This window comes from Hippocampus guttulatus, chromosome 5 (assembly GCF_054856545.1).
Source record: "Hippocampus guttulatus isolate MCC_2025c chromosome 5, RoL_Hgut_1.0, whole genome shotgun sequence".
NCBI classification, from domain to species: Eukaryota; Metazoa; Chordata; class Actinopteri; order Syngnathiformes; family Syngnathidae; genus Hippocampus; species Hippocampus guttulatus.
Window position 1 is genome coordinate 11,441,923 of NC_141265.1, and position 27,303 is coordinate 11,469,225.

Genomic DNA, 27,303 nt, shown 5'->3' on the forward strand with positions numbered 1-27,303 from the left:
ACTGGATTGGTAACGAGTTGAGGGATTTGAGAATAGGTGCGACCTGGTGATCCCTCGCTACTTCGCGGTTCGTGCACCGCGGATTTTTTCAAACATTAAATTACAATTTTTTTTTTTTTTACATATACATCTCAACGGGGGGGGGGGGGGGGGGCATTGCAGTAATACAACCAGTAACTATGTCAACGTTAATGTTTTTACAGAAATGTGCCCGAAAATTCTGAGCCCAAAAAGTATTTTAAAAAGTGTTTGTTAATTTGTGTTATGATATTAATAGAATAATTAAATTCGATATATACAGTACATATAAACGTCCACCATCTTGCCTAGGATGGTTTCATAGGAAAATGCCATGACCCGAACTTTGTGTTGAAAGAATGAAACTATATAAAATAATGCTGAGAAAATTAAACAGGAATGTTAAAACGTGCATATACAGTACATGCACACGAATTTATACAAACAATATTTTAAAAAGTCCATAATCTTGCATTTGTTTTTCCTGAAACTGTGCCAAGTATAAAAAAAAATAAAATGAAATTATAAAAATAATAAAATACATAAAAGCTTAACCCTTGAGACAGCCAATATATAACTGGAATGAAGTCTTGTCTCTTAGCATGACAAACCCAAAGGTGAGTTTGAATGTGTTTGTGCTTCCTCGCTGGGTGGCCTTTTAGCTAGAGGACTAAGATCGGAGTTGACCTTTCAATTACACTTTTTACCTTTGACCCTGTGGACTTGAGATACAAAATCCAGTACTTACAACATAACACACATCGCCTTCTTGTTCTTCTCTCCCGCCACCCAGTTCACTACAAACCTGGGTGACGCTCATATTTATTCAATAAATGCTCAAGACCATACATCCGCTTGTTTCAAATGTTTTCTCCGGTGAATGATAGCATTCTTTTTCTTCTAGGTAAAATGTTCTTCTATATACAATAGTAGAAAAGGCCACTTCCATCTAGTGGCGCCAGGCTTAAATTACAAGCTGCAGTTATGGGAAGCAAAAAAAAAAAAAAAGAAAAAAAAGATGAAAATTGTCAACCGGACAAAACTCATGTTTTATTACAGGTTTCTATAATAAACCATCATATGAGATTTGTCCGGTTCAACCATAAACAAATCACTTTTTACAAGATATTTTATCTGTTCAGCTGTGTCTCGCTTGTCAACTGTCAACCTTGTTACATTAAAGATGGTAAAAACAAAAAAAATATTGCTGAATAAACCTTTCAGTTAAATCAAGTATAATTTTATTTAAATCTTATTTTAATATTAATCTAATTACAGTGACAGGGTTGCAAAGCAAGACTGTTTAAGTTTTTGCCCTTATGTCCAAATTACTGTAGCTGCAATGCTAAGTTGTCAAGAACAAACTTTTTTTTTTTTTAAATACATTGCTATTGTTTTTTTCTGATAATGTGAGCAACGAGTGACAGGGTGGAGTCAGTTTGAGTTACACGTTCCATTACCCCCTAAAACATTTAAAAAAAAACCTGAGAACTGATGCCAACCCAATGATCAGAGCAATTAGTTTGATGACATTGATTTCTGCTAAGTCGTGTGCCAATAGCACCTCACTAAAAAAAACAATTGCTTACTTTAAAAGACACCATTTTAGAGCATAATTGCAACCATAAAAAATGGTTATGATCACACAAAATGCTCCAAACAAGGATGACATCTCAAATATGATTCGCAACTTATCTTAGCCCATCTTTGATATTTAGATAAATATATGCCAATATTAACCCGGGAGAATAGGGAAAAAAAATCTGAGAAAACCAAAATACAAAAAGCTTCCAATTGCAACATTGTTGGCAATCAGTGGCTCAATTAAACGATTCAAAGATTAAACGTGCGGCCCGGTAGTCCAGTGGTTAGCATGTCGGCTTCACAGTGCAGAGGTACCGGGTTCGATTCCAGCTCCGGCCTCCCTGTGTGGAGTTTGCATGTTCTCCCCGGGCCTGCGTGGGTTTTCTCCGGGTGCTCCGGTTTCTTCCCACATTCCAAAAACATGCATGTCAGGCTGATTGGACACTCTAATTTGTCCCTAGGTGTGAGTGTGGGCGTGGATGGTTGTTCGTCTCTGTGTGCCCTGCGATTGGCTGGCAACTGATTCAGGGTGTCCCCCGCCTACTGCCCGGAGATGGCTGGGATAGGCTCCAGCACCCCCCTAGTGAGGATCAAGCGGTTCGGAAAATGGATGGATGAAGATTAAACGTTTTGTGCCTTTTTTTTTTCCATTGGACCATACAAAGTAAATAAAGAACAGGAGACAGGTTGAACTTTCAATGTCTCAGAACCTTTAATTGGAGGGCAATGAGGATTAAAATTAAATTAAAATATAAAATTTGGGCGGGCGGTTTGCGTCTTTGACACGAGAGATGGGGAAAGTTACAAAATGCAGATGGGATGGATTGTGTGTGTAATGTACATTAAAAAAAAAAAAAAAACGCAGTAGTTGTGGTGGTTATGTCCCTCGCCCCCATCAGAACAGTCCTCATATCTCAATCAGTGCTGTTGTTTTCTGCTTGTTTCTATTTCCTGTAATTTCTCTTCCTGCAGTGTTAAAACTTAACCAGAAAAAGTCCCTCAAAAAATGTAGCAACCCACATCATCAAATTATACTATTACATATATATATATATTTATATAAATACATACATAAATATCTTACAAGAGCAACCAATTTGTAGGCGGCGGAGGAAGAGAACCATTATGAGGACTTAATGGAAGTGGGGGTGAGGGGAGGGCCTGAATGGTTGCTTTTGTGTGTGTGTCTGTCTTTCCTTTTGGTTGATTTGAGCGCACAAAAGGGAGAGGAAGGAATATGGGTTATTGGTGTGGTGTTTTAGAAGCAATCCTCAGTTGCCCCAGTAGGGAGAGCTGCCGTAACTAGACTTGCTGCCTTGGCTTTTCTGCTGCATGCTGCTTGATTGACTGCGCTGACCCGGACCGCCCTGGAGAGGCAGACAAAAACCACACCACTTCATAAGTCTTTGACTCTGTGAATGAATACGAGGACACTGACTGGCACATTCGGGCCCTGCTTTACCCCATTATGTGAAGAAATTAAAAAAAAATATATATATATATATATATATATATATATATATATAATATGTACCTGGGATTGAATGTCTTAGATTCTTAAAAGACATTCATATGTTATTGGGAATGATTGAGTCAAGTACATATTTAAATGCAAAATACCTATAGGGCTGCACACTATATTGAAAAAGACTCCACGTAGCCTTCGAAGCCACTGACTTGGCAGAGGAAGGCCCTCCGCGCATGATGCTGGAGTGGAAAGATGACTACTCACCTGTGATCGTGGTATAAGGCCCGTTGACAATTATATTAATTTTACTACTAGTTAGAAACAAGTTTAGAGAGAAGGTGCAACATAACGTTCATATAGCCTAAATAAATAGAAAATTAATTTGAGTAGTTTGTCCAAGGCCTTTAACAGAATCGTTAAGGATGGTGCTTATTGATACTCCAGTTTTTTTTTTTTAATTCAGTTGGGTACCTGATCTTGATACCCATCCCAAAATCCAGATTACCATCAAATGATTCAGAGAATATGAAGAAATCTCTGATGAATTAGAAAGCAGCATCAGTGTGTAAAGGAGGTTGCCGTGTGGGCTAAGGAACACTTCAGAAAATTATTGTGGGATAACAGTTCATTGCTACATCTACAAATGCAAGTTAAAGCCTTGAAGCTAAAGCCTTATATCGACAACATCTAGAAATGTCACTGGTTTCTCTGGGCCCAAGCTGATTGGAGATGGAATGAAGCAAAGTTGAAAAGTGTGTTGTGGTCTGACGAGTCCACAATTTCTTATTGTTTTTGGCAATAATGAACGTTGTGTCCTCTGGGCCATACCTGGGTGTCCTGTGTGAGGTGGTGATGTAACAGCTGAGAATGGGGCTGTTGATGTGGGGGCAAAATGTGCAGGAAGGGGGCTGGCGCATAGCCTGGCGCTCCCCCGGGGTTCAAAGGCCCAGCACCACCAAGGGCTGAGGGCAGGCTAAAGGGCGGCGGCGTCCCCGTGTGGAAGCCCTGCTTGTCGAAGGACTGGTTTAAAAAGAAAAACAAAACAACATCATGTAACATAAGAGCCCCTGTGCTTCATTGTTAGGCTATTGAATGCTCTCGCTCTGAAATGTTCCGGACACCTTTTTTGCTTGTCAGGAATTAAGTAAAGCAGATGACGCTCATTTTCCCATAGCTGACATGATGTTCTCTCTTTAAAGAACAAAAGAGTGATACAGTAATTCCACACATTTGTGTTCTTTCCCCTGTGGAACCTATCCCTAGCGATTTACTGAAAACTCGCCTATTAATATTTTTCGCACCCTCAAGCAGCGAAAGCTGCACCCAAATCCGTGTCTAAATAGAGATTGATGTCAAGAAAGTATGTTGAAGTAATACATTTCTACTGAGCCACAATCTTAAACGGTATGCAGAGGAGGAGATAAACTTAGCATGGCTTGTAAGGAGGGCTCTGCAATAGGGACAACATTTCATCTCTCTATATTCATGCCAGACATCTCAAGAATGAAAACCAAGTGTCAGTGAATATTAAGTTAAAAAAAAAAAGGGAAAAATATAAATTAAAAAGGATGTCGAAAGGGCAGTTTTTTTTCATTAGAACTCATTGACAGTCATTCATATTCTTTGAAGATCAAATCAAGCCAGTTATTTTTGAGGGGGTAATGTACAATGAATTTTAAATGAGAATGTTTTGGGCTCGTCGTTCATGGTAGATCTACATCCCTGGAGAACCCAAGAACCCTTTTCTTCTTTGGAAAATTATGAATTATACATTAAATGACTGCTATAAGTTCACTGAACACCAAAATCGATGGGTTTTTTTTCCAATTGTAACTCTTTATTCCCTAATGTATTAATTAGGGAATTTATTAATTCCGTTTTTTTTATTTCCCGGCATTGCCCGCAATTCGCAGGACCGAGCCCTGCCGCAAATGGCAAAATACCGCAGGAGACAGTAAGAACAGGCGCAAAGGAATTCCTAAATATCTCCCCATCGCAGATTTTCACCTATTGTAGATGGGTTTCAAGGCATCACCCACAATAATTGGAGGTTCAATTGTATTACGACCAAATTCTTTTGAAACAGACTAAAAGTGACAAGTCACCTGTGTTTTGCTGTAAATGGATGCACTCATGTCAGGTACACCTCCAGTGCTGCTCGATCCAGACATTCCAGGTGCTGAGAGCAAAAGAGAGCGACAGGCATTACGAATGGAAACAGGTCAGCGCCACATGGATGCAAGTCATTTGAACAAATAAGTAGGTGGTGGGAGGGGTGTCGTGGGGAAAGGTCAGCCAGTAAGAAGATGCTGATTAATGAAGTTGAAGCACTGCACAAGCAGAAAGCACGCCGTTTTTCAAATGTGAATGACGTGCAATCACAGACACACACTCGGCGACCTCTTTCGTGTGTTTTTTTTTAAATGCCCACTGACTAGATGTGTGTGTGTGAGCGCACGTGCATAGTTGGCACATGTACCTTTCCCTGGGCCGCTGCCCGCCGACTTGGCGACTTGAGACTGGGCAGAGCCTCCGTACCCTCCCTTATTGTACTCCCCAGCGTGGGCTTGAGACAGGTCGTCAAAGGCTGAAGGAGGAGGAGGAAGAGGAAGTGAAGAGAAAGAAGAGCAGACAGGACAGATGAGGTGAAGAGGAGGTGAAGAGGAGGGGGGGGGGGGAGAAAGGCAGTAAGGTAACCTGACTACAATGGCAGCTCTGTCTATTTTGAGCCGGCTTCTGCAAGGGAGCGGTGACAGTGGTGGTGATGATGATGTTGATGATTGCGGTAGTGTTGGGGGAGGCGTTAAGCTATGCATGCAGTATAAGCCTAATACACACACGCGCATATAAAGGGGCCCAACTCCCAACAACCAACACACATGCAGTGTAGAAGGTTAACCTTACACAATCCACAAAATGGAAGGCAAACAGACTAAAAGCTGTCAAATTGCCTTCCATTTAACTTTTGCTAAGTGGCGTCTCACTGAAACACACCGAAATTGGTCATTCTGCACATAAATTTCACCTACCTGCAGTAAATACACCAAAGTTGTTTTGCTTATGGTCAAAATAACCAAAAAGAAAAAAGAATGCAGAGACGAAACCATCTATTCCAACACGTGTGACCATTGTGCTCAAATACTTTTGTTTAAAATCGGTTTTAGCGTCAGTCACCATGGTTTGACAAACATTTTTGAGCACTATTAAAACAAAGGTTATAGCGCACATTCACCCCACAAAAATGTTCAGGAAAAAAAAAGAAAATCTGAAGCATTAAATCTACCATCATTCAAAAAACAAATGCATAACAATCTTATCTGACATGCACATAAGTGAACCACTGTTGAGCCCCCCGTCCCCTCCCAAAATGGCTAATTAAGGGCGAGAAAAACGAAAAACAAAAACCCCCATGACTTTATTACGCTAACACTGTATTGTACAACGCTAGCAAGGCTTTCAGCAATCAAGTCATTAGACATAAATGACTGCACACTTTGAACCAGCCTGACAAATTTTCCGTTCTTCCTGATCACTTTTTAATAAACCAGACCTATTCAAGTGTGTTTTTGCCGGCAAATTAGCGATAGTGCTTCTGACGTCACTTCTCAGACCAACATTTATAGGGAGAGCGAGTTATCTAAATTCTTTGGATTGGGGGGGGGGAAAGCAAAAATAAAATCCATCCATCCATCATCTACCGCTTATCCGGGGCCGGGTCGCGGGGGCAACAGCTTTAGCGGGGAAGCCCAGACTTCCCTCTCCCTAGCTACTTCTTCCAGCTCTCCCCGGGGGATTCCGAGACGTTCCCAGGCCAGCTGGGTGACAGTCTCTCCAGCGTGTCCTGGGTCTTCCTCGGGGTCTCCTCCCGGTGGGACATGCCCAGAACACCTCACCAGGGAGGCGCTCAGGAGGCATCCGAATCAGATGCCCAAGCCACCTCATCTGGCTCCTCTCGATGTGGAGGAGAAGCGGCTCGACTCTGAGCCCCTCCCGGATGACCGAGCTTCTCACCTTATCTCTAAGGGAGAGCCCGGACACCCTGCGGAGAAAACTCATTTCGGCCGCTTGTAACCGGGATCTCGTTCTTTCGGTCACGACCCATAGCTCGTGACCATAGATGAGGGTTGGAACGTAGATCGACCGGTAAATTGAGAGCTTCGCCCTTTGGCTCAGCTCCTTCTTCACCACGACAGACCGATACAACGTCCGCATCACAGCAGACGCTGCACCGATCCGCCTGTCGATCTCTCGCTCCCTCCTGCCCCCACTCGTGAACAAGACCCCAAGATACTTGAACTCCTCCACTTGGGGCAAGATCTCCTCCCCGACCCGGAGGGGGCACTCCACCCTTTTCCGACTGAGGACCATGGTTTCAGATTTGGAGGTGCAATTCTTCATCCCAGCCGCTTCACACTCGGCTGCGAAACGCTCCAGTGAGAGTTGGAGAGCCCTGTTTGAAGGAGCCAACAGCACCACATCATCTGCAAAAAGCAGGGATGCAATACTGAGGCCCCCAAAACGAGGCCCCTCAATGCTTCGGCTGCACCTAGAAATTCTGTCCATAAAGGTTATGAACAGAATCGGCGACAAAGGGCAGCCTTGGCGGAGTCCTACCCCCACTGGAAACGATTCCGACTTACTGCCGGCAATGCGAACCAGACTCTGACATCGGTGGTATAGTGACCGAACCGCCCGTATCAGGGGGTTCGGTACCCCATACCCACGAAGCACCCCCCACAGAACTCCCCGAGGGACACGGTCAAACGCCTTCTCCAAGTCCACAAAACACATGTAGACTGGTTGGGCGAATTCCCACATACCCTCGAGGACCCTGCTAAGGGTGTAGAGCTGGTCCACTGTTCCACGGCCGGGACGAAAACCACACTGCTCCTCCTCAATCTGAGGCTCGACTTCCTGACGGACCCTCCTCTCCAGCACCCCTGAATAGACCTTACCAGGGAGGCTGAGGAGTGTGATCCCTCTGTAGTTGGAACACACCCTCCGGTCCCCCTTTTTAAAAAGAGGGACTACCACCACGGTCTGCCAATCCAGAGGCACTCTCCCTGTTGACCACGCGATGTTGCAGAGGCGTGTCAACCAGGACAGCCCCACAACATCCAGAGCCTTGAGGAACTCCGGGCGGATCTCATCCACCCCTGGGGCCTTGCCACCGAGGAGCTTTTTAACCACATCGGTGACTTCAACCACAGAGATAGGAGAGCCCACCTCAGAGTCCCCAGGCTCTGCTTCCTCCAAGGAAGGCGTGTTGGTGGAGTTGAGGTCTTCGAAGTACTCTGCCCACCGATTCACAACGTCCCGAGTCGAAGTCAACAGCGCCCCATCCCCACTGTACACAGTGTTAGTGGTGCACTGCTTCCCCCTCCTGAGATGTCGGATGGTGGACCAGAATTTCCTCGAAGCCGTCCGGAAGTCGGCTTCCATGGCCTCACCGAACTCTTCCCACGCTCCGGTTTTTGCCTCGACGACCACCGAAGCTGCGTTCCGCTTGGCCAGTCGATACCCGTCAGCTGCCTCTGGGGTCCCAGAGGCCATAAAGGCTCGATAGGACTCCTTCTTCAGCTTGACGGCATCCCTTACTGCTGGTGTCCACCAGCGAGTACGGGGGTTGCCGCCACGACAGGCACCAACCACCTTACGGCCACAACTCAGATTGGCCGCCTCAACAATAGAGGCGCGGAACATTGTCCACTCGGGCTCAATGTCCCCCGCCTCCCCCGGAACATGGGAAAAGCTCTGTCGGAGGTGGGAGTTGAAACTCCTTCCGACAGGGGATTTCGCCAGACGCTCCCAACAAACCCTCACAATACGTTTGGGTCTGCCAGGACGGACCGGCATCTTCCCCCACCATCGGAGCCTACTCACCACCAGGTGGTGATCAGTTGACAGCTCCGCCCCTCTCTTCACCCGAGTGTCCAGAACATGCGGCCGCAAATCCGATGATACAACTACAAAGTCGATCATCGAACTGCGGCCTAGGGTGTCCTGGTGCCAAGTGCACATATGGACACCCTTATGTTTGAACAAGGTGTTTGTTATGGACAATCCGTGGCGAGCACAGAAGTCCAATAACAAAACACCACTCGAGTTCTGATCGGGGGGGCCGTTCCTCCCAATCACGCCCCTCCAGGTCTCACTGTCATTGCCCACGTGAGCATTGAAGTCCCCCAGCAGAACAAGGGAGTCCCCAGCAGGAGTACTCTCCAGCACACCCTCCAAGGACTCCAAAAAGGGTGGGTATGCTGAGCTGCTGTTTGGTGCATATGCACAAACAACAGTCAGGACCCGTCCACCCACCCGAAGGCGGAGGGAGGCAACCCTCTCGTCTACCGGTGTGAACCCCAATGTACAGGCAAAATAAAATACAATTTTAAAAATTTAATTAAAAAACACTCCACCCTACATGCAGGTTTGGTGATCACAACATTCTGTTAACCGAGACCACAATTTTGATCCGAAAATGATCAATCGTTCAGCCCTACGGGAAAAAGAATCCAAGTTTGTTTCATGTCGTGGGCCTTACCTGTGCCATATGCATGCTGTCCATAGGTGGGCTGGTGCTGTTGGTGGTACTGACTGGAAGGGTTGGCCAGGCCCATGGTAGCCTGCTTGGCCGAAGTAGGAGGTACAAAGACAGTGGGGCCGTACTGGAAGGCTGAGGGGACGCCAGGCATGCCCGCGTAATACGGCAGACCTGACACACACACGAATTACGGCTTAATAAAAACGTGTCAAGGTAGAGTGTGAAGCCTATAGTCACCTATCTATCTATACCAGTGTATCCATAGCCAGGTGGTAGTGGGGGGTTGAGGAAGGTCTGGTTTTGGTTCTGTTGGGCTTGGCTTTGGCCTTGACCCTGCCCCTGCGTACCGGCCTGCGGCGCCTGCTGGGCCTGCGACTGCACGCCGCCTGCGGACAGGCTGGTTGGCGGCGCCGGGGACGAAGAGTCATTTCTGCCAAACTTCGTCGCCTCACCTGGACAATGGGAGAAAAAAACAAACAAACGATGTACTGATAGCTAATTGAGCCCGTGTGCAAACTAAGACTGTGTTTCCACAATTATCAAGTTAAGATAAGATAAGATATCCTTTATTTGTCCCACACTGGGGAAATTCACAGCCTCCAGCAGCAAGAATGTAGGCAGAAAGAAGAAGAAAAAACAAACAAACACCGTTCAATTAAGTGCAATATAAATACAAAATGGATAAATCGCAGTGCTATTTACAGTTGTTTTCCACATCATTTAATTATTATTAATAATATTATTGTTGCTATTTTTTATTCAGCAGCCTGACAGCAGTTGGTAGGAACGAGCGTCGGTATCTCTCCTTGCAGCGCGGGTGTAACAGTCTCTGAAGTTAGCAGGAGGGTTGATTTTGTGGCCGCAACAATTAACTGACGACTGGAATAATTGTGTCTCTATGTTTGTGCCTGTGTGTTCAAAGCAAAATCACTGCAAAGCCTTCATCAGCATCTGTCTCCCCAACCATGCTACCAAAGCAGATTCACCTGAATTTAGCACTCTCAGAGGAATCCACCAAAGAAAAGAAATCTATCAGCAACGATTACTTCAATGACAACCCTGCCTATCACCAATAACTTACTCTCACCTCCTCCTCAGTCTTCATATCAACTTCTCTCTAAATGTTGAGTTACAGCATGGTACCACATATTGTAGTGCCTGATTGAAATTTAATGTGTTTCGAGTTCAGAAAAATTCAGCTAATGAACAGCTTCTTTGAACCCACTGTATTTGTATGATGAGGAGCTGCTGTACATTTGCAAAGATATTACATTGACAGTAGACAGCGGAGGTGAGAACGAAGAACCGTAAGGGACCACTGCATTTGCTGTTGAACTCTTGCCTTAAGATGCTACAAGATGGTGCCATGCTCCGTTTCGATAGAACTTTTTTTTCCAGATTGACTCCGCGAAAACCCACCACCACTCACCCGAGTAAGGATTATTGGCCAGGGTCTCTCTTCCAGCCATGGCTGCCGTTGTACCAGGGAATGCTACACCATAGTAGTCCTGCATAGATGGAGAGACACCGAGTGTAAATCGCGTCACCATGCTATATAACCTTTAGCTGTTCATATGCTCTCTCTAATATATACAAAATGAGACTCACAATAGGAAGGCGAGACTGCAGCATCTGCAGGTCCTCATAACCATAGATCTGCTATCAGGGTTAACACAAATGACAAGATAAATATGTTTGTCTCATTATACATCTGTAGTTGACATTTATTGTTACCGGGTAAGCAGGGAGTAAGCCACCAGGGCCCATAATGTATTGGCTGGCTAGTAGAGGGGGTACTCCTTGGGCCAAGTTGGGGGGAGTTTTACCTGGGGGGAAAAAGAAAATCAAAATCACTTTGGGATTCAAACTATGTATTTTTTATGATGGTACCACACTACATTTATTCAAATAAATGCCTCAATGACATAGAGCAGTGGTTCTTAACCTTGTTAGAGGTACTGAACCCAACCAGTTCACATGCACATTCACCGAACCCTTCATTAAGTGAAAAATACAAAATCTATACCGTATTTTCACGACTATAAGGCACCATTAAAAGTCTTAAATTTTCTCCAAAATGGACAGGACGCCTTATCATGTCTAGTGTATGCGCCGAGTTCCAAAGCCTGACTGAGAGCACTTCTGGCCGACACACTGTTTATACAGAGAAACAGCGGACGTGAGTGACGACAGGCCGCCAATGAGTGAAGGGTGGACGTGTAAGAGGACGCTCAGGGCATGTCCCTAGCAGGTACCAGTCGCCAATGAGTGAAGGGTGGGCGTGTAAGAGGACGCTAAAGGCACGCCCTAGCAGCTACCAGTCGCGTGAGTACATTGTAAAATGGCTAAATAAAGTACAACCGAACTCAGTTTTGCTTCCGTTGCCTTTTTAAAAACATGGTTTTAGAGCGTGTCCGTATGTCTTAGCTGCTACTGTATGCTTTAAGCTAACATACCTGGTATGTTTTAGCGTGCATGCATGCTACCATATGTTTCAAGCTAACATGTTTTTAGCGTGCGTGCATGCATGGCGTATGTTTTACCATGCCTGGCTGCGCCCAATAATACAGTGTGCCGAATGGTCGTGAAAATACGGTACATATATATATTTTTTACAAATTCAAGACATTAAAAATGCATTTATTAAACACAGGAAAAAAGTAAATAAATTGTCAAGACATAAGTAGTTGTTTTATTTAACTGTATGGCAGAGGCTCCGTCGAACCCCTGAGACCGTTTCACCAAACCCCTACAGTTCGATCGAACCCAGGTTAAGAACCACTGGCATAGAGTAATGTGATCGCTCCCACAATGTTGTACTTTTCACGTTCTAGTATTTGTTCTGCCCAGTCAACCTCCGTTCTCAACATTTCTCTATAATAGTCCTTATTACAACCAGGGTTAATGGTCACCTATCAGATGTCTCCACACAACCAGTTTCTCAAGTAGGCCCTTCGCAAAATTGCCCACCCACTAAGAGCAGCTCCTGCAGTGCGCTCACCGTTTCTCACCATCCTGCAGGCCTTCAATGGCTGAAAAGAGCACCAACAACTCAGAATTCTAGTAAGTACTTGTACTACAGAATTTTTTTTTTTGGTATAGTGAAAAATGCCAACGCGGGAAGGAAGTATGCTGAAGTGATGCATCTTGAGACAACTTTTGTATGTCGAGGAGCAAAGTTTTAAGGCCTTTACGGAAAAGTGAAATGTAATACGAGTTTGAAACAATTAGTGTTTACTGATCATAGTTTGGGATTAATTTCCAGCTTCAATTTTTAATAAAGGAGATTATAAAATTTTCAGGGAGGCCAAGAAATACAGTACAACAAGACAGTCAGCACAGCAGTTAATTTTGGCAGAGCTTACCAGCGGTGGTGGTGAGTAGGGGCGCAGTGCGGCTGTTTGCAGCTGAAAGAGCACCATTGGTGCCATTCTGGGTCAGTCCCGGGGCTCCAGACAGGTGCGTAGCACTGTTGGTGCTTGAACTACTAACAGCCAGCGGAGCCAAGGGAGTGGCACTGTGGGGCTGGCTGGACGGCGTGGAGAAGGTGTGGAGATTGCCCCCAACGCTCTCCACATTACTTGTCTAAGAAAAATATGGCCAAAGAAAGAATGAGGCTAAAACTTGTAGACCTGTACATAATTTAGTTTCAAGTTAGGGGAAGTTCATACTTACTTGCAGAGATGAACTTGATGTGTGGGTTAGTCCAGATGATTGAGAACCGCTCACCTGGCTGTAAAGCAAATTATGAGCATTTACATTTGTCAGCTTTCATTTCTTGTCCTGTTAAAAATAGTGAGCGAGTGAGCATGCACTGTCAAATGATCCAGTTTGGTGTTTAACCAACATTTTCTGGACAAAAGTACACCTCCAAAGACAAAGTATGATCTGAGGGTGACATATAGTCTTGAGCATTTATATTTTCTAGGGTTCTGTAATATGACACCATTTTGCTTTTTTTTTTGAGAAACCAAAGTATTAGTTGTTTAACATTAATTTCTCATGAAATAATTGCTTAATTGATCAATTGTAAATAGCAAAATAAACGATTCGTAGAACAAACTTACATGCATACACGTACAAAAATGTGTAATTGTACTCTTGGGTTTGTAAGGTTATGTTACTTCTAAAAATCTTGCAATTAAGAAATAAAACAGAGTGGGTGGTAATCTACTTGTTTCATCCCCTTGACCCCGTCCCCACCCAAAGAAAAGTATGGATAAAGATTGAATCATAAAACAGAATCGAATCAGGAAAATCCTGTAAATTCTCATGCCACCATACTTGGTGTTTTTCATTGGACTGTTTCATATTTCACTCAATCACAATTTTAGGACGCCCTGTATTTCCCCACTCGAAAAAAAAATTAGCCTCTCTACCTGTTGAGCGAGGGAAGGACAGCCGAGTGGGTGGTGGTAACTGTGGGGGAAGGTGTGTGGTGGCTGGGGCCACCGTCACTCATCGGAGATTCTGTTTTCACAGTTCTCTGTGATGGTACGGCTAAAATAAAAATTGATTTTGATTATGTGAATTTGACAGGAGTTAGCTCATCAAAAACTTACCATCCTGTGTGCTTTGCACCTTCATGCCACAGTAACCATTCTGTAATAAATGAAAAAGAAATGAAAATCACTCAATTTCCATAATGTGTGTTGCAGAACGCTCTAGCCCAGTGTTTCCCCAACCGATGCTGAGCCAAGGCACATATTTTGCAATGGAACAAAATCTCAAAAACGTATAATAGAAATGATGGATACACAGGTTAATTGCACCTGCTGGCACGTAGCATAAGAGCATAAAATTTTCTTTCATCACTACACAGTTGGCATACAGTGTAGATAAAGATTATTTGTAGTACCATATTTTATGGACTAGCTTCCCCCTACTTTGAACACTGCGGCTTTAAATGTGAGGAGGTTCATTTAATTTTTACTGACGAGTTTCGAGCCGTCAATAGATTTACCCATAGCCCTGTCACATCTGGCCAATGAAATTACCAAACAGAACACAGTGGATGAATGAAACTGTCCGAGTCCGCCCTCAAACTGAATCTGCTGTGTGTGGTTGAAGTGTGCACATTCGCGGGAGGAGCGGAATGCGGAAGTGTGCGTGTGAATACTTTGAATCATATATAGCAGAGCGAAAATAAGAATTTTAAGTTGAGCTTAGTGAGCTACGGAACGAGTGACATAAATATAGCCATCTCTTCAGTGCAACATCCATCTCTTCTTTTGACAACTGACTTCCACCATCGCTGGCAACAGACGACATCCCCTGCAATTTACCAAACACATAAATGGCTTTCCAAAGACTGCATTGCCACGGCCTTATGTGCACTGGTGTGTGATTAAGCTTGTTGGTGAATCAGTCTCATGTGACAAGAGAGAGAGACCGAGAGGTTTTGGGACGCCACTTTATAACTTAGCTGCATTCGCTATTGTTTGAGGGAGGAGGGAACCAACAGTGTTGAAGGCACATAAATGTTTTTAAAAATCCATGTGTGTCTCTCTTTCCAAACATCTCATGAAATAAAGTGGAGCTCAGTGGCTATTAATGCCAAGTGGCCAATATATGTACAAATGTATTTATTTGGCTACATTTAGCTGTTGCAGCTTTTATTAGGTATGTTTTGTATTCCGGAAATTATGGAAAATAATTTGACTAATTAAGTGAAACTGGATAATTTTCCATGGCATACGAATGTGCCAGGTCACATGTTGGGCACCATTGCTCGAGCCTTACTGTGAGGGGCGCGGCAACAGATGGCGGGCTTTCTTTGCTCTGAGCGAAGGCCAGGTGGGGAGGCAGCGATCTGGGTACGGCACTCTCCACCCGTTTTCCAGGGGTTGGTGCTGTGGAGGAGGGCTGTGGGGCCACACCAGGGAGGCCAAGGGAGGCCGAGGGTGTGGTGCTGGGTAAGCCCAAGGACGGCGAGGGGAAGCCAGCATCTGGCATGGTGGGTATGCTGCTCATGTGTTCGCTGTTCGGATAGCATGGAGGGAATTTTGGTAAATAACAGTTGTAACATCCTCATACATGCAGTAAAGTCACACACACCTCACAGGTGCAGGCTTGGAAAACAAGCTCTGCGGCTGCTGTGTGGGCATGGCAGCAGTGGGGATGGACAGTGCTGCCACCGCTGAAGGTGCCAATGGTGCTTGCTCCCGGGAAGACTCCTTCTGGGCCACATCGACGGCAGCTGCCTCAGAACCAAAGTCCAGTGCACCGAACTGAACATTAAAGCCTGAGACATCAGACGAGCCCGGCATTTCCACTGCCGACGAGGGAATCTGAGGACAAAGAAGTTTGGTTTTAATATATATTTAAGTTATTTAAAAGGAACAATAGATGCAGCTGCAAGATGGGCATAGATGTCGAATCAGTGGGTCGTCTGTTTATGACGCTGTTGCATTACAGTGGTGGCAAAGTAACACAAATTTATTAAGTTGAAATGTGCCATAGTCTATTAACCTATCCCAGCGCAGTCGTATTGTCAAAATCCCCTGTATGTCCAAGATCAAGTGAAAACCCCCGGAAAACAGGTTAGCTGGTTCCCTGAACTATACCATCCAAGTATGACGTATAAAAACACGAACAAAGCCGAAACATCAGCTTCCGTCAGCTTTGTTAGCACCTTGAGCTAAAAGACGTAAGTATTTAAGGCTTTTTTCGTTTTTAGATTTTGGTGAATTGCACAGTGAATATTTAAACAAACGAAATTAAATTGAAAAACAAGTACAGCGGTAAGCGGGAGTGCCCTTTTGCCATGTGACCAATTAATCTTTGCTGTACAAACATGGCATGTCGTTCTTTACCTTGATACCCGTTAAATCAAGAACTTCAAACCAGGCACATGATTTATAGGTATTATTGGAAATGCACTTGTTCAGGGGGTTCTTGACTCGACAACCTTCTTCATAAATATATTGGGGCACCTTAGATGGGGGTGGTACTCTGCGCTTCTGCGTCTTGAGGTGTCGCATAGGAGGTGGTTCTGTAATAGGAGGGTCCAGACCAGGCAGCTTCATTCCCGGAGAAGCTCCATCTCTGGCAGGCATGACTGACGACTCGTGACCTGAAGTATACAGAAAGGGAGCTGGAATCTAATTGGACATTTAAAATGGTGTCTAATCGGGCTGAATGATTTTAGGAAAGGATTCAATTCACAATACTGCCTGCCACAATGTATGAAGATGCAATAGTGCATAAATAAAAATTATTTTTAACCGTTTAAAAACTTTTGCCATTTACATGTTCTTTGTACATAAATGTAAAAGATGTTTTTTCACTATATATTTGTCAGAGACTTAACAGCTTCAAACCGAGTGCGGGATGAGTAAATGCAGTTTTGATGATCACAAAATTACCGCAGAGATCAAGATTTCGATGCCAAAATGATAGTAGGTTCAGCCCTAGTGGGTAGAAAATTGTGTACAGCATAGATGCAGTCGTACCTGGTGGTGTGGGCACTTGTGGGGCGTGTGAATGGGACAGAAGCAGAGGCTCCGAGTTGGGAAGGATGGAAGATTGTTGATGCCTGTGTGATAGCTGGCTGAGCACCGCAGAGGGTTCTGGCTGAAGCTTCATCTCCACTACAGAAAAAAATGAAACACTCTTTCAAAAGAGATGTGCATTTGAACCCGCCTCCTACTGCCTGTGGGTTTTGGTGGCCGGCAGAGGGCTTCAGATGCAGCAGAATGAGGATGACGAGCCGTTGACTCAGAGGTCGCCAAATGAATGAGAGCGAGTGCCCCATTCAGAATAGATGAGCGCTCGTGGCGAATTTTGCATCCGGCTCAAGGAAATCACAACAGCACTTTCATCCACCGTACAAATGAAAAGTATGGTTCAATATTGTTGCAAAACAAAATATAGGTATGCTGTATACAATGTATTTTTGTCTTGATGGCGACTGTCGACAATGAGTGTCTTGAAAACGGAAATGAGCTTTGTCTATATATGAAAGCTTGTGTTCATTTGATGCACTGTACTTCGCGATGTTGTGGCATCATACAACGGCAATTTATATTTTGAATTACCCTAAAAATAGTGGCAGAGAGTTCACCACGCTGCAAGTGTGAATGGTGCACCGCAAGCTTGCAGTTTAGGTGATCATGTGCCCATTTGTGATGGAAAAGCAACGGATGCCGTGCGGTGTGGTGCCGGTCCAAGAAGAAAGGGCGAAAGGAAAAGTGGCATAACTTACTGTTTAGACCAGTTAATGGTCCGTTGTCCAATCTTTGAGGTTTGATTTCGACCGAGGGCATTGGGGCAGGTACGGGTACTGCAGGCGGCACAGTCTCTTTGGAAACGCTACCGGTGATGGTCACAGGAGCAGCCGGAATCTGACTTGCTCTCTGACCAAGCGGAGGCCCGTTGAGCTGATCTGCTGTCCTGGCATCAGAGACTGGTGCCGGCTTGGGTGCATTCAGGGACCCAAGACCTGGGACTGAAGACTGAGCATGATAAAAAAAATAATATAAATACAGGTTGAGGCGAAAGCAGGTAACGCATTCTAAATTAACCCCCACCCCGACATACGCGTGCGCAACCACACGCACAAACACATTTAGCCAGGTCAGGAAAAAGAGAATGGAACAAGGATGGTATAAAAGGAAGGGGTTCAGTGCACCTTTTAGAGTCTGCACCAGGTTAACACATGCACCCAAACTTGAAACATTAAAGGGTTAATAAACACGCTAACCCTGGTTTGAAACATAATCCTAACAAGATAAAAACCCTACTTTTAAACCCCAACCCCTATTCTGAAATCTTAACCTCGGGGTGAAATCCTAAACCTTCCTTTGCGACACATTTAATAGTTAAAATATTATTGAATAATTGCATAATTGTTATTATGGCCTCTTTGAACATTTACCAGATTAAATTTTCATAAAGTAATTGTGATGAAAAGATAATAAACTTAATACCTAGTTTTGGACTACCGCGTACATCAAATCAACAAATTTGGCAAGCAGCAGTGTCAGATGGCTGATGGTGTGCTCATATGTACCAGTGCGGCGTGCGCATAGGTGGTGCTAGCAGAGGCAGCGTGAGCGTAGCTGTGGGTGGCTGTGCGTCCATTATGGTGGGAGTTGGTGAAAACCAGGCTTTGGCCCAGATCCTCGGCAGAGGGTCCATCGACCAAGTCTGACTCCACGGAGACTCCAGGCTTTGGCAGGAGTCCTGTCAGGTCCACACTAGAGAGAAAGAAATATACAAGAGCATTTAAAAAATAGTTCAATTAAATAATGTTCTAAATAGACCAAGTCAGTGGGAGGGCTCACTTGTGGTTTCCCGGAGTTGCAGAGGAAGTGAATACTTTGGTTTCAGATAACTGCGAAGAAGCAATATATAAATAGTCAGCTAAATTATGAAAAATATCTCCCGGATTTTCACGACCACAAGATGAATATTGAAGTCTGAAATTTTGGGCGGGGCACTTAATAATGCGGGTTGCCTTGTGTATGCACCGAGTTCCAAAATCTGAATGCTGTTGTGTGACTTTAATGACGGCCCATTTGACAGACTGATGTTATACCGACATGTTGCTTATATAGAGGAAAGGCGGACATAACCGAGGACAGCATGCTCACGTTAAAGTGGGAAGGGTGGCTTTGAAAGAGGACACGAAAGGCACACCCCCAGTTGGTGCCGGTACATGCATTATGCAAAACAATATCCCGAAAATGGCACCTACGACACGCGTACGGAGCACACCTTAAACCAGGCATGTCCAGCTCCGGGCCTGGAGGGCCATGTCCTGCCTGTTTTCCAGCTCTCCCGGCTGCAACACACCTGATTCAGATGATCAGCCAGCTCTGAAGCAGCATTAGAACGTTCCTGATTATTTGAATCAGGTGTGTTGCAGCCGGGAGAGCTGGAAAACAGGCAGGACAGCGGCCCTTGAGGACCGACTTTGGACACCCCTGCCTTAAACCATAGGAATCAAGCAGCCACAAGAGCATTCAAAATCAACTAATCCATGGTGCTTGGCGCTTTTGTTTTATGAAACAACGCCAATCAAGCAAGGACAACCGGGGTGCAGCAACATTCGCACGGGAATGAGACTGACTCTGAAAATGACACGAGGGAACCTGGGGTGTTTGATTGTGAACTTGCCCAGCTGTTTATTTAAGATACAGAAGATTAGGACTTTGATGGATTTGATCTCATGAGGATTGATCAAAAACTCTGAGTACATTGTTAAATACATTAATAAAGTACAACCAAACTCAGTTTTGCTCTCGCTCCCTTTTTAAAATCATATGCTAAGATGCATACAATCGTATTGTTTAAACTAGCACACGGTTTACCATGCCTGCGTCCAATAATACAATGCATCTTGTGTATGTGCCAAATACAGAAATAGCACCCGTAACTGATGCACCGTATGGCCGTGAAAATAATCTAATTATCATGGTATAGAGTCCACTCACATCTTCATTCCAGTCTTCTGTAGTCCAATCTTCTGGGTTGCCTCCCCATGTTGCTGAAAAACAACAGCAGCCATTTCAATGATGCAACTCTGTAATAATTTCACTAACAGGAAATGCCGCACGCCACGCGCATCTAAATGCAATGGTTGTTTTAGGACTAATTTTATGCATTTGGGGAAATGCACAGTCCATTCAAGTGCATTGCAACTCCTGAGTGAGGCGACTCAGCCAAATAAATGGTTGTTTGAAGTTTATTAAAAGTACAAATGAAGTTAGAAAATGTCACAAAAAGATATGTAGTTAACATTATTTCCAGTGGTTTATATTCCAATTATTTTTGCAGTTATTCCCTTTACATTTTCAGGCAATTTATGACGCATTGTTCAAGGCAGGAATGGGTGAATACTGATACCAGGTATTTCTTCCTTACCAGGTGCCTCAGCGGTCTCGTTGGCATCATTGTCCCAATTCCCGTGGCGACTGCCCGCGTAATCGGCAGGATTGAAGGTGCTGAGAGAGGAAGCAGATAGACGTGACCAAACAGATGAAATTACCATTGAAAAGCTACATTTCCAAAAAGAGGTTCAGAAAGTTTTTTTCTGCATTTTCACAATTTAGATATGTGCTTGTAATAAACATCACCACCTCTGATAACATTCATGAGTGCTGAGCACATGTTCTTACCCCATAACCTGGGCAAACCTGGTGCCTGCAGCTGCTCTTCCACGACCACGACCGCCTGGCCCTGAAAAAACAGAAAGTAACTCGAGAGGTTTTTAAAACAGGTTTTACACAGCTGTTGTAATGGCTGGTGATTAATGTATCCCAAAAACATGCATGGTAGGTAGAATGAAGACTGTAAATTGTCTGTAGGTGTGAATGTGAATGGAAAGCATTCGAAAATGAGTTACCTCTGCCTCGTCCTCTGCGTCCACGGTCTCCCCCCCTCTCTGCAGGGACCACCTCAAAGCCATTCTCCTCGGCACGACCTGGAAACAGAGAGTTAACGAAAGGAACAGGATGAGCAAGATGTCCACACTGCCAAAAAACACAAGCATGGACACGCACAACATAGCAAGGCGACCACTTATCAGAGTCGACTGGACAACTCTGCATAAAATTTCAGCTTTATTGCAACAGTACAACGTTGAGGCTGTTCACGTTTCAGGAGATGCCATTCAACTGTGGGCCATTTGCAGGGCTCTAGACTAACCTTTTGCAGTGGTACGCCTAACTTTTTTTTTGTGGGTTGAACCAGCACAAAACTCTGACACTAAACATATCAACCACATCATTTGACAACGCAGTTTTGCATCTTTCATCTTTTTGAATGGAAAAAGGAATCTGTATTTTACACGATAATGACGCTAAAATGATTAAGAATCTGGTTAACAGAGTTTATTTTAAGTACATCTCTGCAAGAACTTTGGTGTTTTAAGTAGTAGTTATTAACACAGGTAGAGCTGGGCGAAATGGCTGAAAAATGTTTCACAATTAAGGCCCGAATTTTAAGGCAGAGCAGTCTTGCAAATTGCAAATTAGTTACCTGTACTTCATTTGAGGAAAAACACTCATTTTGTGCAGACTGTCCTCTCAACCAATCCCCACATTCCGGCAGACCCGCTTGGGCCAGTACGTCAAGTGATGACGGAAAAGCATACATTGCATTTTGAAATGCAACAAAAACATTGCCTACAAACACATCCAGCCCAGCCATTTCAACATGGACGAGGTGGCGCTCACTTTCGACATCCTGGTGAACCACACCGGAGAGAAGAAGGGGACCAGCACAGTAGCGATACGCACAACAAGGCGCGTGAAGTCGGCTTTCACTACTGTGCTTGGTTGCCATGGTAATGGACAGAAACAGCCAAAGTGAAGTTGAGAGCGGTGTGGGAGTGAGCTTTACTAAGACTGGGAGGCAATATCAAGCAAATTAAGCCACAATTTGTGAATGGATTGTGGATGCGTTAAATACAGAAGTAATACCCATAACCGACACGACACCGTTTAAGACAGTCCGCCGTATGGTAGTGAAAATACGGTACCACCATTCCCCCCCACATTTTAAAGTTAAATTCAATCTTCTTGATAAACACGCAAGCTATCGTTACAAAGTCAGCGTTTAATTCCATCACGCGCATTTACCTTCGCGTCCTCTGCTGATCCCGCGGCCTCTCCTGTTGGCCCCCCCTCGCCCACGACTAGCTTCCCGCTCGCCTCCCTTCTTCTCGCGGCTCTCCTTTACCTCTGAAGAACCTCCCTCTTTCCCAAGGCTCCGCTTTTTCCCAACCGTCTCCCAGGAGTTCTGATCACACGCACGGAAAAACAAACAAAATAGCTGTGTTATCCATTCAAGTAGATGGACGACAAGCGAACGCGATGTGGGCTCTCACTGTATCCGAAGTGCTCTCTAGCAGGAAGTTGATGGCTCTGTTAACATCCTCATTGCAGTCATGAAGGGCGACCATGCACTCGTCTTGAGTCTTGCCAGTGACTTCAATCAGCTGCGAGTGTATAAAGTAAATGGTGTCATCAATAACACTCCACACAACAAAGCAGACAACAGAGAGAAACAACACCTGTTTGACTTTGTCTTCAAAGACGGCGTCATTTTTGTCATAGATCATCTGAGCCAAACGGATCTGTTCTTCTGTTGCCTGGTACACAGAAAGACTTCAGTGAAAAACAACAACAAGCACTACTGCACAATATCAACTAATTATTCCAAAATATAAGATTAATTGGAATACATGAAGAAAACAGCAGAGCTACTCGAGTCAAACAATCCAACGCATGGATTTCGAAGAGTCATGTATGCTAATGTACGAGACTACCAAACATCATGAAACTATTCATTGTCGTAAACTTCATTCACTTTCAGTGCACAGGTCCCCCAGAGAGAAAATATTTGGTAAGAGAAAGGAAGTGGACCCGCCGTGCTCTAGGGTTGCTCGATACCGCTTTTTTCCAGACTGATACCTGCACAAGTATTCACTCGAGTACTCAAGCATACAGGGTACCAATACCAGGAGTACCTACATTAAGTACAACTCCACACACAAAATTTCAAATAACACAATGACAAAGAAAAACCTGTCTTTCCTTTTAATGCCCAATTTATAACTATGACTTCTTATAATACTTAGTAAATGTTACAAAATCAACAATTTCCTTTTAACTTTATATGCAATATTTTGAGTTGTATCCTATTGCTCAATCATCATTGCTTATTACATGCCTAATGTAGGACCGTGTAGTGGCATTCGCATTGATTTCTTTGAGGAAGGGCCATTTAAGAGGCTTGTGTTCGCGTTCCCCTACCGCTATCATGGAATACTGCAGCAATCTGACAATATTTACAGTTGAGAAATTTCAAGCATTTGGACAATTTTTAAAAAAGTATCAAAATGAATTTTAAAAAAATAGATCGAATCAACGCAATTCAAATAATTGTATACAAAAAAATCCCAATGCCCAATTATTTTTATTCAGGTTTGAAAGTTATTTTTCAATAAATTTGTACACCATTTGTTTTTAGCTTTGTGATTTTCATCATGCATGCAACTAGGGCTGCAGCTCTCGAATATTTTGTATTGTGTTTTGTTTTGTTTTGTCACATGGTGTTTGTTGTTACGTCGTGTGGACCTGATGTGGATTGTTTTCACCATTTTTTGGGCCACGACATTCATCAAAGGAGAAGAATATGTGCTTGGTGGTTGGGCCTTCTCGGCAGCACGCGTATACCAGCACAGATTTTGAATAGGAGGAATGTCGGCACCATTTGACTGTCGTTGCCGGACAGCACCGGGCGGGGTGTGTTTTTCTGCACCTGAAATGGGCAGCATTTTTCACAGCCCTGTTTTGTTCAGCGGAAATGTCAGTGCTGTTGGACAGTCTGCGGATGGATGGCTTGTGGAGTCGACGATGAGCGGCATGGAGCGTCAGCTCAGAGCACCGATGCGTATGTGGAACTGGGAGTCTCCGCTTGGAATTTTAGCAGATTTACATGGGACAGGAGATGTGAGCCAATCTCTTTTTTCGTCAATGGACGCTACAGCTTCTTGTTTGCTTTCAAACTTAGCTTGTAGCAGACGTGTGCACATTTTTAGCATGTCTGATCCACTGGTGAAAGGACACTTTGATTCTCTCCTCTTTCATCTATAACTGCTTCAAACAACAAAGTGTATGCAGAAAAAGTGGTTAAGATTGCATAACTGTGTCTTATGTGTTGTTGTATTTTTTTTGTCATTTTATGTTAACTGTTCTGTTGATGGCGGCGCGGGTACCCGCAGCGGCTCCTCTCTCTCCTGTGGTTGCACTGTGCTTGAGAGGAAAGAAATTTCATCTGTGCTGTATGTTTTACATAAAGCATTTTCGACAAAGTTGACTTGAAAAGAAATGTGATATTGGCATATCCAACTGAAAATTCTATTGCGTAAGTGTTGTTGATGTCAGTGGGAGACAAGATCAGTCAATGTGTCTCGGCCATCACCATGGCATCACAACAGACATGGATCAACAGCGGCAGGAGCCGTACAAGGTAGTGGCACAGAGCAAAAAAGGTGTCGCTGCATTATTCATTCTAAAATCCGATCATATCTCCTCGTGCTCAAAGAATTGCTTATTGCGCCGTAGGCAGAGAAGTATCTTGCTACCAAACCATATAGACCAGCTGATATATTTGAAAAAGAATATGCAAGCTGTTGGCAAAATTGTTTACCGTTATATACAATTCTTTAACCACTAACCTGTATGTGTTTCTGTGGCGGTGGGGTTTGTGTGGTGGTGGTGGGAGTGGGCAGCGTTCTGTCCCGTGTCCCCCGGGTTTGATTGCTGACTAAAGAAGTCATCATATACAGTATATACAAAACAATGTATGTACAAAATAGAAAAAAATCTGAAATCAGAGAGAGACAAGGGAGAATCATCAGGCTCCTGGAAAATAGCACTGAGATTAAAATAATGACAATTCAAAAGCACAATGAAGGTATTGTGCTTAATTACAATTAAGGAAGCTGTATTAGGAAGTTTATCACGATTTAAAACAGTTCCTAGTTGTCTTAACATTTTTGGGACACACTTTTGACAAAATACCACAAGGAACAACAATTATATTCATTTACAGCATGGCATGAAAAATGGACTTCTTTTACTGGACACCTGTCTCTTATTTCCCCCAAAATTTCTTCTTTTATTTCATCTGCTATTTGGGGAACCATTTCTGATTGGCTAATGAGTTAAAAATATCCACCATTTATGATCACACGGGATGAAATTCCAAGGGATTCTCCAATTCAACAGTGGCAAAATTACCGGGATGTTGCAAAGGGTGTAACTTGCAGTAAAAAACAACTTCAAATCACAAATGGAAAATCATTCGCAAGTAGAGCAGTGTGAGCAAAAGAATAGGTTGTGTACTTTACAGTACTAATCAATTGATTTTCGTGAATTTATTTGTCATAGGGGACTTTAGAGACGCCTTAAGTGTTCAACCATTCCATGTTTTGCTTTTTTAAAGAGAACTCCACAAACTTGGTGGCCACTTGTCACGTTGCTAATTACAATTAGTTGTATATTTAGTGATTAAATTACAAATGTACATTTCTGCAATTTGCGCAGGACCTTGATCCCTAACCTCGACTAAAGGCAAGGTTTTCCTGTACAGTTTTCCCCTGGGAAATTGCAATTCATTCTGCGATTGAGGAGAATGTTGAAAGATTATGAGGTTAAACCGTTTCACTCAAATTTGAAGGTGCCTTGGACCAGATTTTCTAAAGGTGACATCACACATCACATAGCATTCCTCAAAAGGCAGTTTTATCCCCAACACAAAAAAAACCTCAATTTCTCTGGACCCCTTGTCTTTTTGTGTTGTGCGGGAGCAGAAACATATGTTTTGAAAGGTTTATCCTGCCTCTCAACATAGACTTTCAATTATTGTAGAGTGATCTTCAACACCCATGATAAACAAGCATTTACTGTACTTGCATACTTAAACATTAACTTTCTAAAGCATGTCCCCTTCAAGTAAATATGCAAGTGGGTTGGGGCGTTGGAGTATACCATGTAAGAGTATAACTCCATCTGTCACCCACCTACCTCCTAGGGTTAAATATAGAACTCTAGAGGGGACAGTCGAGGTGTCATCTTACAAACACCCCGCTCCACACTGTCACCCACACAAAAACACTATGACTGACCAGCAAGCAAGCACTTTTAAAATAATTCAATTTGCTCAATTTTAATTCGACGTGTATAAGTAGCAATGCAGCGCATAGAAACTTGACCAAATGGTCGTTTGGCAGGATACGTTGGACACGAAAACAAATCACAAATGAAGTTAAGGGATATTGTTAGATGTGGTATCAAGTTTACACTTATTTATAGCGGTATGCAGTTAATGTATGTAAAGGAAGCGTGTTTATGAACAAATGTGAGCCGCAGCGGGCTGATGCCCACGTTCGCTTAGCTTAGCTTTTAGCCGCAACTCTGTCTTTGTTTCGTGCGTGCGACGCTCCCACGATACCCCGCTCGAAATTAAACTAGAGTATCGATAAAATCCACACGTATGTCGAGATGAATCGACTTCATCACTTTGGGGAGGTAACATAATAACAAAACAACATATTTGAGAAAAGTGCGTCAAAAAAAAACTCGCGTTATTATCAACGCCGCGAGTCAATTAAGAGTCAACGGAAGCTAACGCTCGAGGTGAGCTAACAAGCGTGACCCAAGACAGCACTTTCTACCTGATACAAATAGTTTAAACGTCTTAGTATATAAAAGACAAGAGGTTTACATTGAAATATGTTGCGAACAACAATATTAAATAGCACATTTCGAGAAAATGCCCCAAACTAGCCAGGCATGCGAACGGCCTGTTCAGACAATCCGGATACGACGCAGGCGAGCGTTGCGTTTTATCCAGGCGTTAAATGACAGACAACACGAAACCTCTTGTGTCGGTCGCTTCCCTCAAACTAATGCTCTAAGCGTAAAACTCCAGTGTTAAAAATAACCTTCTTCAGTGTCAGTTTCCTTACCTGCTAACACGCTTCGCTCAGATCAGCAGCAGCAGATGTCACGTGACCCACCGCGCCGTTGTTCACCGTTGTGAAACGCTTTTCCGTTTTTTTTCATATTGCTTTATTGATCAAATAGCAAATTAACAACACGGAACAAGCGTTTTCCCCGCCAATCGGGCAACAGCCGTGTGGATCACGTGGGTCAACAGACAAAAATAAGTCTGA

The 27,303-nt window shown here is 43.8% G+C and overlaps 1 protein-coding gene across 3 annotated transcripts; it reads right to left on the reverse strand.

The window, feature by feature from the left end:
* Window positions 1-2,289: 2,289 nt before the first annotated feature.
* LOC147205042 (ubiquitin-associated protein 2-like) lies at window positions 2,290-27,171 on the reverse strand. 3 transcript variants are annotated; one of them, XM_086111402.1, is made up of 29 exons: window positions 27,097-27,171; window positions 24,802-24,950; window positions 22,633-22,710; window positions 22,447-22,557; window positions 22,199-22,358; window positions 20,962-21,039; window positions 20,735-20,795; window positions 20,481-20,560; window positions 20,051-20,103; window positions 18,899-18,948; window positions 18,625-18,811; window positions 17,818-18,067; window positions 17,066-17,203; window positions 16,547-16,686; window positions 15,669-15,901; window positions 15,354-15,591; window positions 14,174-14,213; window positions 13,991-14,111; window positions 13,287-13,344; window positions 12,977-13,196; window positions 11,346-11,437; window positions 11,220-11,267; window positions 11,041-11,119; window positions 9,863-10,063; window positions 9,612-9,782; window positions 5,550-5,657; window positions 5,176-5,249; window positions 3,899-4,090; window positions 2,290-2,969 (listed from the first exon to the last, which is right to left on the reverse strand). In XM_086111402.1, exons 2-29 carry the CDS (start codon window positions 24,904-24,906, stop codon window positions 2,874-2,876), a joined length of 3,462 nt encoding a protein of 1,153 aa, XP_085967528.1. In that variant the 5' UTR covers window positions 24,907-24,950; window positions 27,097-27,171; the 3' UTR covers window positions 2,290-2,873. The 3 variants fall into 3 exon arrangements, with proteins under 3 accessions (XP_085967528.1, XP_085967527.1, XP_085967529.1); XM_086111401.1 differs by having other exon boundaries at window positions 11,220-11,270; XM_086111403.1 differs by lacking the exon at window positions 5,550-5,657 and having other exon boundaries at window positions 11,220-11,270.
* Window positions 27,172-27,303: the final 132 nt, after the last annotated feature.